The sequence below is a fragment of the Alnus glutinosa genome, chromosome 2 (assembly GCF_958979055.1).
Source record: "Alnus glutinosa chromosome 2, dhAlnGlut1.1, whole genome shotgun sequence".
NCBI classification, from domain to species: Eukaryota; Viridiplantae; Streptophyta; class Magnoliopsida; order Fagales; family Betulaceae; genus Alnus; species Alnus glutinosa.
Window position 1 is genome coordinate 7,538,487 of NC_084887.1, and position 15,915 is coordinate 7,554,401.

Consider the following 15,915-nt stretch of genomic DNA (forward strand, 5'->3'; position numbering starts at 1 on the left):
CCAACTTGCACAAAGTGATACATACGTCACCCTGTAGTCGGTCCATCTCATCTTATGTAAGCTTGGTTGAGTATATGCCTCTGAAAAATGCAGACATCTCTACAAGAGGTCTAACCACTTTATCTGTTAGTGACTGGCGCAATGCAATTGGGAGAAGCTGCTGCATCAGTACGTGGCTGTCATGGCTCTTCAACCCCGAGATCGTACGTTCCTTGAGTCGAACACACCATGAAATGTTCGAGACATATCCGTCTGGGACTCTCACATTTCGAAGAACCTTTAGAAAGTTTTCTTCGTCCTCCCTGGACATCAGTGGCAAGCTGCGGGCATATATGTTTTACCATTTGCGGCTGTAAACTGATGCAATTTATGTCTCAACCCCATTTCCTGCAAGTCTAGTCGAGCTACCAAGTTGTCCTTCGTTTTCCCTTTGATGTCCAAAATAGTGGCAAGTATGTTGTCCATGACATTTTTTTCTATGTGCATGACATCAAGATTGCGCCGAAGCAAATTGTCTTTCCAGTACGGCAGTTTGAAGAAAATACTTTTCTTCTTCCGCACTACGTCATCAGAACCTGCTGCACCCGTCTTCCGCTTCTTCAGTTTCTCTTTACCCACGTTCTCACCTCCAAATGCAATTTCGTCCAACTATTGGAGGATCTCGTCCCCGCATGGCACATTTGGAGCACATTCTAATTCTTCAGTACTGTCAAATGTTCTTATGTTTAGCCGCCACAGATGCTCAGTTGGTAAGTATCTCCTGTGCCCCATATAGCAAAATTTCTTGCCTTTCTTCAAATATCTAGACCTTGTCAAATGCATACAGTAAGGACATGCCTTCACACCCCCTGTCAGGTGGGCAAGAACGTAATCTGGATAGTAGCGTTGGTTATTTAGACAGTACCTACACGAGCATAAAATTTTACCATAGGCAGCCGTACAATTACTAATGGCAAATACTACGAACACTCTACACCCGTCATTATACTGTGTTGTACCCATGTTTGTACAGTTGTTCGTCAACACAAATTACTCATTTAGGATCATTCTAGACTTCAACATATACAATATGCTTTTTTTCTTTTCTTTTCTTTTCTTTTCTTTTTTTTTTTTTTTCTAATGTAGTTAAGCTATGGACAAGAGTTGGATCTCAATGCTTAGGAACTCTAAAGAGTTTAGGAATGGTGTTTTGGACTTTATTGACTTTGCACTTCAAAACACAAAAACACCTGGAAAAATTAAGTCTGTGTAAGAAGTGTTGTTTTCTCAATACATTAGTTCCCCGTGATGTATACGATCATTTGTTGTCGGGAAAGGGAGGGCTTTTGAAGGGTTACACAACATGGGTCATGCATGGGAAACAATATCCAAGCGTTGCTCCCATTACTAACACTCTCGTTATCAACGAGCCAATACATGAAGCTTGCACTAGTATGGCTCCTGTGCCAATGCTTGAAGGTTCCAATGAAATGCAAGAACTATTGCATGACGTTTTTGCCATGCACGATAATCGAGAAGATGAAGTTGGGTCTCAGATAAGTGTGGAAGCTGGAGTTGTACAGCAAGAGGAACAAGGTCCTACTGAGGATGCCAAGAAATTCTTTGACTTGTTGAAACAGACAGAGGAGCCATTATGGTCAGGGTGCACAAAACATAGTAGATTTAGTGCAATTGTTGGTATTTTTAATCTGAAGTGTAAAGGTGGATGGAGTAACGCCTCATGTACAAAATTGCTTGGATTTCTCGAAGATATTGTCCCCTTAGATGCAAAGCTACCTAATGACACATATAAGGCTAAAAAATTCATGAAGGACTTGAGATTGGGATATGAGAAGATCCCATCATGTCCCAATGGTTGTATGCCATTTTGGAAGGACAACGAGAAGCTAGAAAGATGTACTAAATGTGATGCTTCGAAGTGGAAGCAAACCAAGAACGGGGGTGATGATTCGTCGCAAATATCAAAAAGAAAACCAAAGAAAGTTTTGCGGTAGTTTCCTTTGAAACCAAGATTGCAAAGGTTGTTTATGTCACAGAAGACGACTTCGCACATGAAATGGCACGCTGATAAGTGCACAAAGGATGGGGTGCTAAGGCATCCTGCTGATGGACTAGCGTTAAAGGAATTTGATGAGCGGTACCCGGAATTTGCCTCTGACCCATGCAATGTAAGGCTTGGTTTATCGTCAGATGGATATAATCCTTATGAAACATGAGCACTTCTCACAGTACTTGGACAGTAATGTTAGTACCGTACAACTTGCCTCCTTGGATATGCATGAAACAACATTCACAAATGTTATCTTGATTATCCTAGGCCCTTGTTCACCTGGAATGAAAATTAACGTCTACCTAGAACCCCTTATTTCTGAATTGAAGGAATTATGGGATGTCGGACTTTTGACTTATGATGCATCCTCCAAAAGTAACTTTACGATGCGTGCGGCCTTGATGTGGACAAAAAATGATTTTCCTGCATATGGTGATTTGTCTGGGTGGAGTACGAAAGGGCGTGTTGTGTGCCCTTGTTGTATGGGTAATACATGGTCTAAGTGGTTAAGAAATGGGAAAAAAATTTGCTTTATGGGCCATAGAAGATGGTTGCCAATGGATCATAGTTTCAGAATGATAATCAATCATTTGATGGTACGCAAGAATGGATCCTCCGCTTATTGTGCCAAATGGCGATGAGATCATGTCATAGTTAGAGGAAGTTGATTGGGTTGCAAACCAGCCTTATATTGCGAGGAAGCAGAATATTGTTAGGACAAGTCCTGAAATGCCAGTATTTTGGAAAAAAAAGAGTATTATTATTTTTTTCCGCATTGCCATATTGGAAAGATAATTTGTTGTGCCACAATCTTGATGTGATGCACATAGAGAAAAATGTGATTGACAATATTATTGGCACGATATTGGACATAAAAGGGAAGACGAAAGATAACATCAATGCACGTTTGGACTTAGCAGAAATGGGTTTGAGGAGTGATCTTCACCCAATTCGCTCCAATCCAAATAAACCTTTTTTGCCCCCAGCTTGCTTCACAATGTCTAACAAACAGAAAGATGACTTCTTGGCAGTATTGGAGAATGTGAAAATGCCAGATGGGTATGTTTTAAATGTGTCACGTTGTGTCAAAATTAAGGAGCATTGTATTAAGGGTATGAAAAGCCATGACAATCACATTCTCATGCAACACCTCATGCCAATTGCACTGAGAAAATCATTACCGAATAAGGTTGTTAAACCTTTAATATAGTTGTCTTGCTTCTTTAGAGATATATGCTCGAAAACACTTCATGTAGAAGATTTGAATCGACTAGAGAATCTGATCCCCTACATATTGTGCGATTTGGAACAAATCTTCCCACCAGGAAATTTTACAGTGATGGTTCACCTTGTTGTACATCTGGTTGGCGAATGTAAGTTAGGTGGACCGGTTCACTATTGGTGGATGTATCCTATCGAGAGGTACGCCATACATCATTCAGTCATTAAATTTTGTGGTTTGCTTAACTAGGATGTTATACTTTTTTCCGTAATATATATAGGTGCCTACATCGATATAAGACAAACGTTCGTAACAAAGCTGCACCAGAAGAGTCTATTGCGGAAGGGTACATAATGGATGAATTACTAACCTTTTGTTCACGGTATTTGGAAAAGGCGCCAACGATTCATAATAGGCCGTGCAGAAGTGTTGATGACTGTAGAGGGGCGGTCCATACAGTCGAACTTGACTATGCAACATTGAGATAGGCACATCAATATATCCTCCTAAACGCTGAAATGTTTGCTCCATTCCGAACGTAAGTTGTATTATGTGTAGCAGGATTAGATGTATATATGTTTATATTGTAAGGCCATCACAACATTGAGATGTATACATATGTAATATGTACGATGCACATGGAGGCGCTACGTCTAACTAATAATGGGGACAAACTTTCGGACAGCGGACTATATAAGAAGCATAGGCTTGAATTTCCTGACTGGTACTGGGATTATGTAAGTGTTATGCAACACTTGGGAGATGTGGTTAATTTAATGGTTGCCTTGTTGTGAAATTATAATCATTATAATGAAGTTTAAACATCAATCAAGTTCGAAACATGGATGAGATCCGCAAAAATGAACTAGGGGAAAAGCTAAGGTGGCATGCAGTAGGGCCGGCTGGACCTGCCTTAAATTTAAGCGATATATCAGTAATGGTACATTTTTTTGCACTAGAAATAACGATCTAGGAAAGACAACTCAAAATAGTGGAGTAAGTGTATTGGCTGAACATGGCCTGACCTACTACGGCTTACTAACTTGTATGTTTGAGTTGCAATATTACGATGGATCTCGTTATGTGATGTTTAAGTGTGATTGGACGAATATCACCCCAAACAGGGGATACAAGAAGGATGAATATCGCTTCGTTCTTGTGAATTTTAGTCACCTAATACACACGAGTGAACAGATTACTGATGATCCATTTATATTGTCTTCCCAAGCATCACAAGTATATTATGTTGCGGATGAAAGGAACCCGAACTGGGTTGTCGTCGTTATGACAAAACCAAGAGACGTATACGACGTTGGCAAAGGGCAAGCGAACAAAGATGATGTATTCTTATGCTTTATTTCAAAACTTTCGACACTTCCTATATTAATATATTGTTTATAAAATTTGGGTTATATTGATAACCCGTTTTTTGAATTATGCAGGTATTAATAGCGCCAAGGAATTACAAACGTATAAGAATTGAATCAATATATGTACCAAATATGTCTTCAATACCCACAGAGGACGAGGAGACGCAAGATCCACGAACATAAGCTTTCATTTCTCAGGATGTACCTCCTTTTGGCCACCAACATGACTCATATGATGATGCGTAGATACATCCCTCCTCCACTAGTGATCTTGAGGCAGAGCCCAACCCTACAACACAGGCACTGCCACATCACTATCGACCGGGAGACATAATCGCTAGAGGCATGCTAATTACAATTTTTTTTAATTATATTTTACACATTATAACCATGTGATAGTTTTTTTTTTTTTGAATTATAGATGAAAATGGATTTCGCCAGACGATTGGCATGCCCTCACCTGGAGACATATGGGGGTTGCGTGATGGGCTGCAAGTGCTTATTCAATTGAATAATAATGGTCAGGCAATAGCAGTGGGTAGTGAGAAGTTAGCCCGCTTTGGTGATTTACTTGTTAAAAAATGGGGTCTTTGCCCCGTGGGTAACCCAGACTAGAGGACAATACCCGATGAGCAAACAGATCCTATGTGGGAAATAATGTGGGTAAGATATATTTTTGTAAGTATATTTAAGATATTTCATGCGAATCATGTAGTACTAACATTGTTTTGATTCTTACTTGGATTGTAGAGAAAATTTTATTTTGATACGAGCTTGCCGCCAGAAGCGGTCAAAAAGATAATCATCCAGGGGTTGGGAACAAGAAGGAAGGAGCATAAATACGAACTAAAGCATTCGTTGAACATCCAGTCGGGTGAGACTGCTCAAAGTCTCATTGCGTCAGTAGCGCCCACATCCATGGAAGACCCTGAGGAGTTCGAAACTATTACTAAATATTGGACAGATCCCAAAGTACAAGTAATTAACAATGCATAGTTTGTACCGTTTCCCATTTTTTATACATCTATTTATCACTATCTTGTTGATAATATTTAGGCCAAAGTCAAGAAAAATAAGGAAAGCCGGGGCAAACAAACATTAGTCCACGCTTGTGGGTCAAAGAGCTTAGCCAGGAGTTCATTTGAGGATGTATTTATATATATAGGCATATTCATTACATGGTTTTCTTAATGCGATATGTGATAATTATTTTTTGAGCTTAATAATATGTAAGAGTCGAAATCAAGGAGGGCTCTCGATAGAGGCGAGCTATTCATAAAAACTCACAAGCACAAGGATGGTACCCCAGTTTCTATAGAGGCCGCGGTCAAAATTGTATGTGTCATCGTTGTTTTAATATTAATAGGTTTATTGATGATATTTTTCTATTTGCTTTTTTGTACAACATTAAAATGAATGATGGTGAATTGCTAACACTTTTGTCATGTACGTTGCAGTCGCAGATGGAGGAGTTGATGGCACAACAACCGCAATCGACTCGAGGGTCCACACAGGGGACAATTTCTTGGTATCCAAATGATGCATACTCCAAGGTTTTTGGCAAGGAAAAGCCTGGTCGTGTACGTGGTCTAGGAAAAGGTATTCCACCTAAGTCATCGGCATGGACTTCGTCATTGATGCAAAAAGGTACCTGCAATGATCCTGCACATTCGCATTTTGATGCATTTAGAAAAGAAGTGGCCTTGGATTTCGAGAAGGTATTTTAGCAGTTGCATGCAGTTGGCTTGTCGTAGGTAAATTCAAAAGATGCTTTTAGCATATACAATGAAATAAATTTTCCTCTTATTAACCAATATTCTAGTCTATGTAGAATGGAGGTGCGTCGAATGTTAACTTTGATAGGGATAAAGATCCGGACCATGATGATGAAGAAGATGATGATGAGACGAAAGGCTAATGATTAGGTATACTTTTTTCTAAATCTGATTTAAGCTTATTTCATTAATTGCTCTTAGAGTCTGAAAATTGGGAAATATTGTTATGATATTGTATGGTTCCACTTTGTTAAGAATGGGACCCCACGGGAGTAAGTAGCTAGGAATTTGGAAAAGAAATTAGTGTATGGTTCCACTTTGTTTGGTCAGATATATTTATTGAAGAAATGGACAGAGAATCTAATTGGATGTTTGGCCCTTGTTGCCTTCCATGTTTTCATATATACATAGAAAAAGCATTGGTAAGGGGAGAACCTTCCTAAAATGAAAATTGTCTTATAAACATTGATGTACTTGTCCATGAATATGAATATGCAGAAACATCTTTTTTGTCCTCCCATTTTTAGATGTTGAAATGAATATGTAGAATCATAAACATTATTTGAATTAGGAAAAGGTAGATGATAAATGGCCAATGACTATAATTGTAGTGTTAGATGGGTTAATTGTTGAATGGTGACAAATGAAATATTTGTAGGGGTCAATGGACATATATAGGCTTCTGTGAATTAAGGGACACATTTCAAATGCTTCTTAAGTTTGTCAAGTGTCTAAAATAATTTTGCATAGGATCAATGCCACAGAGACTCAGTTTGATCTCTCTTGTTGATGTTTCTCCTTTTATGTCAATGTTGACATCAGGTTGTAAAAGTTGATGTTCTAACGTTACATGCTTGCGATGTTATCTCAATTTTGTCCGAGTTTTGTGTTTGATAGTCCTACTTTTGCTACTTCTTCTCTCGACAATGTATGTGGACCGTCCATACTGCATTTTGATGGTGGCTATTTTTGCTTGAACATGGTTTGAACCACCATGACTTTTGTCCTCGAGTGTGTGGGGTTTTGATGGCTACTAACACGACCATTTAGAGTCTGATTTGCACATGTTGGATTGATAGGTCATGGGTGTATAGGACAATTTGTTCAATATATGTATGTTGGCCTACTTTATAATTGACATTCATTTTACTTGCTACTTTCCACCATCTCAGACTAATGTGCTTCATATGAAAATGCAGGAATGGGCATACATGCTGGGAAATATTTTGCAGACAAAATGCAGGGACTTGGGATATACGCCTTCAGGAATGGGGAGACACAGTCTGAATTTATTAAAAATCTAACTAAATACTTTTGTAGCTTGTTACTGACTATGGGATTGATCATATTAATTTTTTGTAGCAGCTAGTATAGTACTTGGATGTTTCTTAATTAATAGTTGGGATTGTTTGATGCTATTTTATTATATTAATTAAATATATAATATGTTTTCCCTTTATTATTTGTCAATTTTGATTATATATTTTATAAGGTTTTAAAAAATTTGATTATACTGGAATAATTTCAGTATAATCAAATTTTTTAAATTGGAAATCAACTTTCCTGGCACATGATATATGTGCCAATAAACCAATGGAAACTAAGGTTTCGTGGCACTTAAATCATGTGCAATGAGAAAATTAAAATTGTTGGCACATAAATCATGTGCCATAAAACACAGTTTGCTGGCACATATTTATGTGCAAAAATTGTGTTTCGTGGCACATATATATGTGGCAAAAAATTGAATTTCTTGGCACATGATTTATGTGCCAGCAAAATTAATTCCCTGCACATACATCATGTGTCAAAAAATCAATTTTATTGACACATAACTTATGTGTTAGGAAATTTTCCTGACATATAAGTTATGTGCCAAGAAATAAACTTTCTCAACTACGAAGCTGTGACATTAGATATATGCGAGGAATTAAAGGTCAGGAATTATTTTTTGACATTTAATACCTATTTTTTGACACATAATAAATGCCAAAAAAATGCGTTTTTTTTTTTTTTTTTTTTTTTTTTAGTGATTATACAGTAAAATTTAAATCCCGTTTAGGGGCAACCTACGGAAAAGTCGATCTGTTGGGATCCCACCTGCCCTGTCGTCCAACCACTGCAACCTTAAGTACAACTTCTGAACTTTTCACGCACTCGTAAGCAGGACCTTGGAATTAAAATAAATAAATAAATAAAGTCGATGATAGTTGGGTCCAGATTCTTTTATATTGCTCGATTAGTCGATTGCATGCTATGCCATGAGTTGGTCACCAGCCCACGAAGAGAAACAGAGAGAGAGAGAGAGAGAGAGAGAGAGAGAGAGAGAGGTGGGTTTGATTACCTGTTTTTTTGACTCAAACGCTAACAACCACGCAGTCTTTTGTCTGTCGGATCGAGGTTGAGTATATGTTCTTGTTTTCACTTTCATCCCACAAGAAAGAGCATGATCGAGCAGGTTAATCATCACAGTGTCAGCGTCAGTGGCAGTGCATGTTAAGGATCGGTACAATCATGTCGATCTGCCTGCCCCTTTAGCTTTCGAGGTGTGGTTTAAAGCCTATAGCGTGCAACCCCTCCAATACATATAATGATATAATGAGCAGTGATATTGTGGTGTATATATATATATATATATATATATATTTAAATGTGGATTAATCCGAACCTGTGTGAGGCGCCTCTAATCAGATCGGGTAAAACTCAACTTTGTTGTGGGAGTGACTTCAAAAAAAATTATTTGTATCTAAGGAGACTCGTACCTTAGATCTGATGAGGATACCACTAAATCTAAAGTTTTCACCACTTGAGCTAACCTTTTCGAACTTGGTATGTAGCATATACTCATGCTGAAATCAATAATTAATCCTTTGAAGAGCAATAAGACATACTACCCCTTTATTTCACCTCTATTTCACCTAGCTGATGTTGTAATGCTCATAAACCCTTACACTAGCCAATATTAAAAAATAAAGGCTGATTGACATTGCTACATTAATTTTATATAATAAAAGTGAAATGAAAATATAGTATTTAGCATTTCTTATCTTTTGAAATTTTAATTCAAAACGATTTCAAAACTTTCTTCCAAGTTTCTAGCCCCCCAACACTAAACAAAAAAATGAAATAATATAATATCAAATGTACCACATTTAGGAGGAATGCTATAAGGATGATTTTTTAGTCTTTCTTGTATCATTCTAAATGTCTCGTAACTTTTAAAATTACTATTAAATTTAAAATTATTATTATTAAATTTTGATCCAACGATAATTTTAAAAGTCACGTAACATTTAGAAGGACACAAAGAAACTAGACTCCTATTCAGAGATAAGGCAGTTGGGCTTTTATGGTTGGGGCTGGTCCTTTGACTTAAAAACCTTCAAACCTAAAGCTCCACCTACCTTTATAAGCTTTTTTCACATCTTAGAAATATCCTAATTGACTCTTATCCGTCCTTTGTGCTCCTAAATTCTTGCCATTAATTTGCTTCTTTTCGCCCTTTATTCCCCTCCTTCTATTAAGGTTATCCCCAAACCATATGCCAACATATATATACCACTAGATTTGTGGAACTTAACCTTGACAATAAAATAATTTCTTTCCATTTCACTTGAAAGGAAAAAGGAAGAGGATGCTATCCGAATCTTCTCCATCTCCTATTGTTTCTTTTTCCCCTCTCTTTTCTCTCCCTTAAGTAGGCAAAAAAAATCCCTTACCATATTATCCATAAACAAATAAAACCAAACAAGGGAGAAAGTCTCCCTTTTTGTCTTGGTTTTGTTATTATTATTATTATCTTTGTGTTTTTCTTTCTGGGTTTTTCTCGATCATCAAGCAGCTAGCTTTTGAAGAAATTTGACACCCATTTGCTGTTCCGTTTTCAATGGGTTTATAATGTACGTTCATACGTCGACAGGTGTCCGAAGAAAGGGTGTAGTGGGGCAGTTTTTCAAGGGAACCAGAAGCGTCTCGCGCCTCGCTCTCTCTCCCACTCCCTCATTCTCAAACCCACTCCTCCTAAATATAACACCCTCCAAAGTAAACCAACTGTCATGGTGTTTCTTTCTATACCTTTTCCTCCTCTCTTCCTCTGTTTTCCTTCTCCTTCTTTTGCTTTCACAAGCCAACTAAATGATATCATAGAACCAAAGCTTGAGCTCCACGTATCACCATCGCTTCTTCTTCTGCTGAAGCAGAAAGAACCCAAGAATTGTTGTTAAATTCTAGACATGTTTGACATCTTGTTCGGTTGGAGAAAAGCTACAAAATGGTAAAAACCATTAAGTTCAACAGTGTAAAGGGTTAGTTGTTTGCAGGCTGCTCATACAAGGTTCAATGTTTTTCTTGTTGCAGCAAGAAGCTGATCAACCGAGCTCAGTGCCGGATAAAGCTGCTGAAGAACAAGAGGAATTCAATTGTGAGGCAATTACGCGAAGACTTGTCTCAGCTAATCAAAAGCGGCCATGAACATATTGCTTTTAACCGGGTATGCTAGTTATTCTCCACTATGAGTTTATTGATGAGCTCCTCTGTTATTTCCTCTGCTTTTCTCTTGTAAAAAATGCTAGACAATAGGGTTAGATTTCCTCTGCTTTTTTCTTGTATTGCTATCTAATGGTGTGGAGAGAGGTTTACTAACAAAAAGTTGGCAAGTTTCCCGAATTTGCTGAGAAATGTATGGAATCTTGAGAAGGTTGAAAGCTTACACCTGTTACAGGAGGTTCTTATGTGAATAATGCACTTTCTGGTTGTTAAATTTCTGGCAGTTTGATTAAGGTCCCAATCATTTAGCAAGTTTAATGATAGGCCTTGTGTTAATCATTAAACAGAGCATCATAAAGATTGAGAGAGTATAAAACAGGGAAAAAAAAAAAAAACAAGAAGTTAAATAGTATCAACCCCAACTTCAATCTAAAAAATAGCTCAATTTTATGCGTGGTTTGGTTTCGAAGACTTTACCAGTGTATAAAATTCTGCAAGAAAATAGCAAATTGTGCAGTTTCACGTTTGGTAATCTGTTGTGAAATATAACCAAAATAGGTAAAAGTAAAGATAAATAATAATAACAAGAAAGAGTTGATTGATAAAAGCAGAGAACTATCAGATACAGGGTCTAGGACTTCTGGCGACAAGTGGTTAAGGAATCATGAAGCCTTTTCTCTGTTTATTTCCGTATTGAATTACAGGAATGCAATTGTTGAACATCCCAATTGCATTGCTAAGAGTATATTTTCTTTCTTGTTTATGGAATTAATTTCTAGTCCAATTGCTACTGCAACTTTTGCTAAAATCTTAGGAATTTGTTTTTGCAGCCTTAGGCATGTGATCATTTCTCTCATTTTTGTTTAGGTTGAGCAGCTTGTTAAAGATGAAAGCATAGCAGCAGTGTATGAATTGTTGGACAATTTCTGTGAATTCATCCTCACCCATCTTTCTTATATCCGAAGACACAAGTATGGAGCTAAAGATAACTAATCTCTTTCCCAAGTTTTTTTTCTTTATTCTTTTTTCTTTTTTGAATCCCTACTCTGTTCCTGTTCTGTGATCTAAAACAAGGACCTTTTCTTTTATTGTAATTGGTGGATTCAGGGACTGTCCAAATGATATTAATGAAGCAGTTTCAAGTCTTATATATGCTTCTGCAAGATGTGGTGATCTGCCTGAGCTTCGGGTGATCCGGAAGCTCTTCGGAGAGCGTTATGGTCAGAGATTTGCAGTGACTGCTGTTGAACTATTCCCTGGCAATCTTGTGAATCGTGAGGTTATAATTTGTAACCATTTGCAATCAAAATTGATGATGGCGCTTCCGTTTATTCAAGAAAGTTTTGTCACTAATATGTATGAATGAAAATTGATGATATCTAAACCTGCAGATAAAAGAGAAACTCTCCATGAATTCAGTACCAGATGATGTGAAGAATAGATTGGTCGATGAAATAGTTCGAGAGTGCTGCCTGAAATCGGAGGTTTTAGCACTTGAATACTACCCTGGATGGCAAAACCAGCAGGTGATTCTTTATGCTTGAATCAACACGTTAAAAAGATTCTTTATGCTTGAATCAACATGTTAAAACAAATCCATGATGCCTTTGCTTACCAAATCTTCATGTGCTTTTTTTTACCATGCAACTAAGGTCAAAGAAAATAGTGGACATCAAGTATTGGATAAAGATGTTCAAAGTTTCTGCAACACATCCAAAGGATCTGAAATGCAAGCTTCAACTGTGGAGGAGATAGAAAGAAATGTCATATATGTTGATTCATTATCAACTAGCAAGAACATGTTGACAGAGCTGTGCAACTCTCCTGGCCACCAAGATTCTGAAATAACTAGTACTTTTAGTAGTTGTTCTATTGTTCAGCAGTCATCCCTAAATGTAGAAGAACCTCCTATGCATATAAAAACAGAGAAAGAAGATAAAGCCAAGCTCAATTCTCCATATAAATGCACAGTTTCTGGTTTGGAACACAATGAAGTCAGAAAGATTACGGCATCTTCTTCAGAGAGTTTGCCTCAGTTTCCTGCGGAAATAATAGTTTATCTTGATGATATAGAGGAGTTTCAGTCTTTCACAAAAAATGATGGAGATTGTCAAGACCAAAGACTATTTAAGTTCAAATCATCAGTCCTGCCTAAGAGTGAAAAAATTGGAATCAGCTGTGACCAAGGAAATGTGGATCATTATGAATCATGGAGTGAGAAGTCAGGCTCAAGGAGCTCTAGAAAGAGTGGGAAGGCATCTGGGAAAAGACTCAGGAGGAGGTCAATGTCTCGAGAAAATGAAAGCTTGAACGATATTGAATGTGTAACATATTATGGCAAGCCGTCCAAGAGTTCCCCAATTCATCAACCGAGGAAGCATCAGAAGAAGAGACTGAAGAAACCTTGCTGTTTGGACAGCAGCTCGGGACATCCATTTTATTTTTGTACTTCTGATGACAAACACAACCAGGAAGTTTTACCGTGGAAGCAAAAGAGAGGGATAACGACTTTGGTGAGCTTCCCAACTCCTGGTCCTGAACAACAACTTTTATCTCATGAATCAGATAAGGAAATGGAATGGACTACCATCCCTCAGAAACAAAATAGGAGAAGAAGTTATGACAGTGATGCCACTGTGTATAACGTTTTCACCTACCCAAATTACCAGCCTAATGAGCAGAACAAGGAAATGGAAGGCAAAGCAGACAAATCTGATTCACCAGGCAGCTGTGTTTCTTCTAATGTTTCCTGCGAAATGGTGGCTAGTTCTTTTACAAGAGCTGAGACAATGCCCCCGGAACGGTCTAAAGAAGATCTCAAGGAAACCATGCCACGGTCCAATTCTTGCCCTTTTCAATATCCCAAACATGTTCATCCCAAGTTGCCTGAATATGATGATATAGCAGCTAAATTCATGGCTCTCAAGAAACAGCATCTGCAAAATAAGACAAATCTTCTAGAGCACAAAGCTGTCTGAATTATATAGCACCAGCTCCTGTAACATTTCTGTTTTCCTTTTTGAATGGCCCCTCATTGAATTTTCCCCTGTTTATATGTTTATCATCTCCCATTAGTTATTGTAGAAGTTCATTTTAGGCTTTTGTTGCTTGCTAAAACTATTTTTTATTTTTTTATGTTGTGTTTTGCATCATACACAGCTCAGAGATGAAGCAAAGAATTTTATAAAATACAGTGTAGTGGGTGGGAAATTTATTCATCTTTGGGTCTATTGGTGGCATATTCCTGATGTTGTGTTATATGATAAATATGGATTCAGAGATGTTGCAGGGAGTATTTTAAATGATAAACTAGATAAGTGTGTTAAAAGATGGTGATTGCTTTTGGCCTCCGCCCTCCGGCAAGATACGATGATTTAGTTGCTATCCAAAAGTAAGCTTGATATGGTTGAAAGGAGCGTGGAAGATGAACCGAAGTGGATGCTATCCAAGAAAGGTGCTGAGACTTGGGATGCCATTAGAACAAAGGGAGCAGAAGTCAAATGGTGGAAGTTAGTAAGGTTTTCCTTTGCGGTTCCAAGACATGGGTTTATACTGTGACTAGCAATCAGGAAATGCCGTGTCCACTGGTGAGAGATTGCTGCATTGGGGTTATAAAGGAGAAACTTTGTGTTCCTTTTGTAGAGGTTTTAAGGAAGTGTTGAGGTGGAGAATCCCAAAATTATATGGGATGAGTTGGTCGAATGGGGAGTCACAGATTTGCAAGGGAATCGTTAAGAGTTATTTTGTGAAAACTCGCACTTGGGATTGTGATTTGTGACATTTAGAAACATAGGAATGCTCCCATTGACATTTTCAAAAAACGCTTTGAGAGAAGAGGGGTGTCCATAGCTTATAAAGCGTCCATGTCATATATTTATTGACAATGTGAAACACTTTAATATGTCCCCTCACGTGTGACAACTTTTTGGCCAAACACGAGTTCAACTGGGAGGGAAATGTCTATCATCATCCAAAGAACCTATTCTGATACCATGTGAAAAGTTCACGGGTTTATTGACACTCTCAAAATATGCCTTGAGAGAGGATGGGTGTCCATGGCTTATAAAGTGTCCAAGTCATTTATTTATTGGCGATGTTGGACACTTTAATAGTATAAGTATGGTAATAAGCTGAAATCAGACGAACATGTAATGCACCGACTTTAAAATACATGCCGTAAGTGGAAAATAACTGATTTTCCAGATGACGCTACTACTTACTAAAACTCACCAGCAGCGAAAATTACCAAGTACTAAAATTTGTAAGCAAGTTATCTTTCTTGAGTTTGGCTGTGTGAAAAATAAGTGTGGAGATTGTCAAGGTCAAAGACTATTTAGGTTCAAATCATCTGTCCTGCAGTCCAAGAGTGAAAAACTTGGAATCAGCTGTGACCAAGGAAATATGGATCATTATGAATCATGGAGTGAGAAGTCAGGCTCAAGGAGCTCTAGAAAGAGTGGGAAGGCATCTGGGAAAAGATTCAGGAGCAGGTCAATGTCTCGGGAAAATGAATGCTTGAATGACATCGAATGTGTAATATATTATGACAAGCCGTCCAAGAGTTCCCCAACTCATGATCAACCGAGAAAGCATCAGAAGAAGACTCCGGGAGTAGGAAGGCAACAATCATATAATGCCCAGAAGAGAGGAACTAGGAGGTCAGATGCATAATTAGTTTGGGGAGATGCATGTTATGTTATGTTATTATGTCCCATTAAAATTAATTAACCAATAATTAACTCCATGGTTTATTTCTCAACCATATTCTTTACGGAATAAGACTTAAGAATCCCACACTCTCCAAAGAGAGCCAGAAGCGGAAGACTTTTCACTAACATCTAAAGATAGCTCACTAATTTAAAAATCCAAAATCTTAAAATCAACCAAAGCAAACTAAAATATCATGACATAGATAATTTTTCCGAATGTTACATTCAAATACCAATCTCCAACATAGCATAAGTATTACAAGGCAAGTCTAAGAGTCATAAATAAACATAAAGATTTAAGGCT

The 15,915-nt window shown here is 37.7% G+C and overlaps 1 protein-coding gene across 1 annotated transcript; it reads left to right on the forward strand.

Annotated features, from left to right (window-relative positions):
• The first annotated feature begins 10,206 nt into the window (after nucleotides 1–10,206).
• LOC133861016 (uncharacterized) lies at nucleotides 10,207–13,949 on the forward strand. The gene is made up of 6 exons (XM_062296711.1): nucleotides 10,207–10,690; nucleotides 10,774–10,906; nucleotides 11,770–11,873; nucleotides 12,010–12,181; nucleotides 12,294–12,428; nucleotides 12,555–13,949. The coding sequence occupies exons 1-6, from the start codon at nucleotides 10,650–10,652 to the stop codon at nucleotides 13,878–13,880; spliced, it is 1,911 nt and encodes a 636-aa protein (XP_062152695.1). The 5' UTR covers nucleotides 10,207–10,649; the 3' UTR covers nucleotides 13,881–13,949.
• Nucleotides 13,950–15,915: the final 1,966 nt, after the last annotated feature.

Coding starts and splice junctions, on each gene's coding strand:
- LOC133861016 (XM_062296711.1), top strand. CDS start 10,650: ATGTTTGACATCTTGTTCGGTTGGAGAAAAGCTACAAAATG. Junction 10,691..10,773: donor TGGAGAAAAGCTACAAAATG/GTAAAAACCATT, acceptor TTCTTGTTGCAG/CAAGAAGCTGATCAACCGAG. Junction 12,429..12,554: donor CTGGATGGCAAAACCAGCAG/GTGATTCTTTAT, acceptor CATGCAACTAAG/GTCAAAGAAAATAGTGGACA.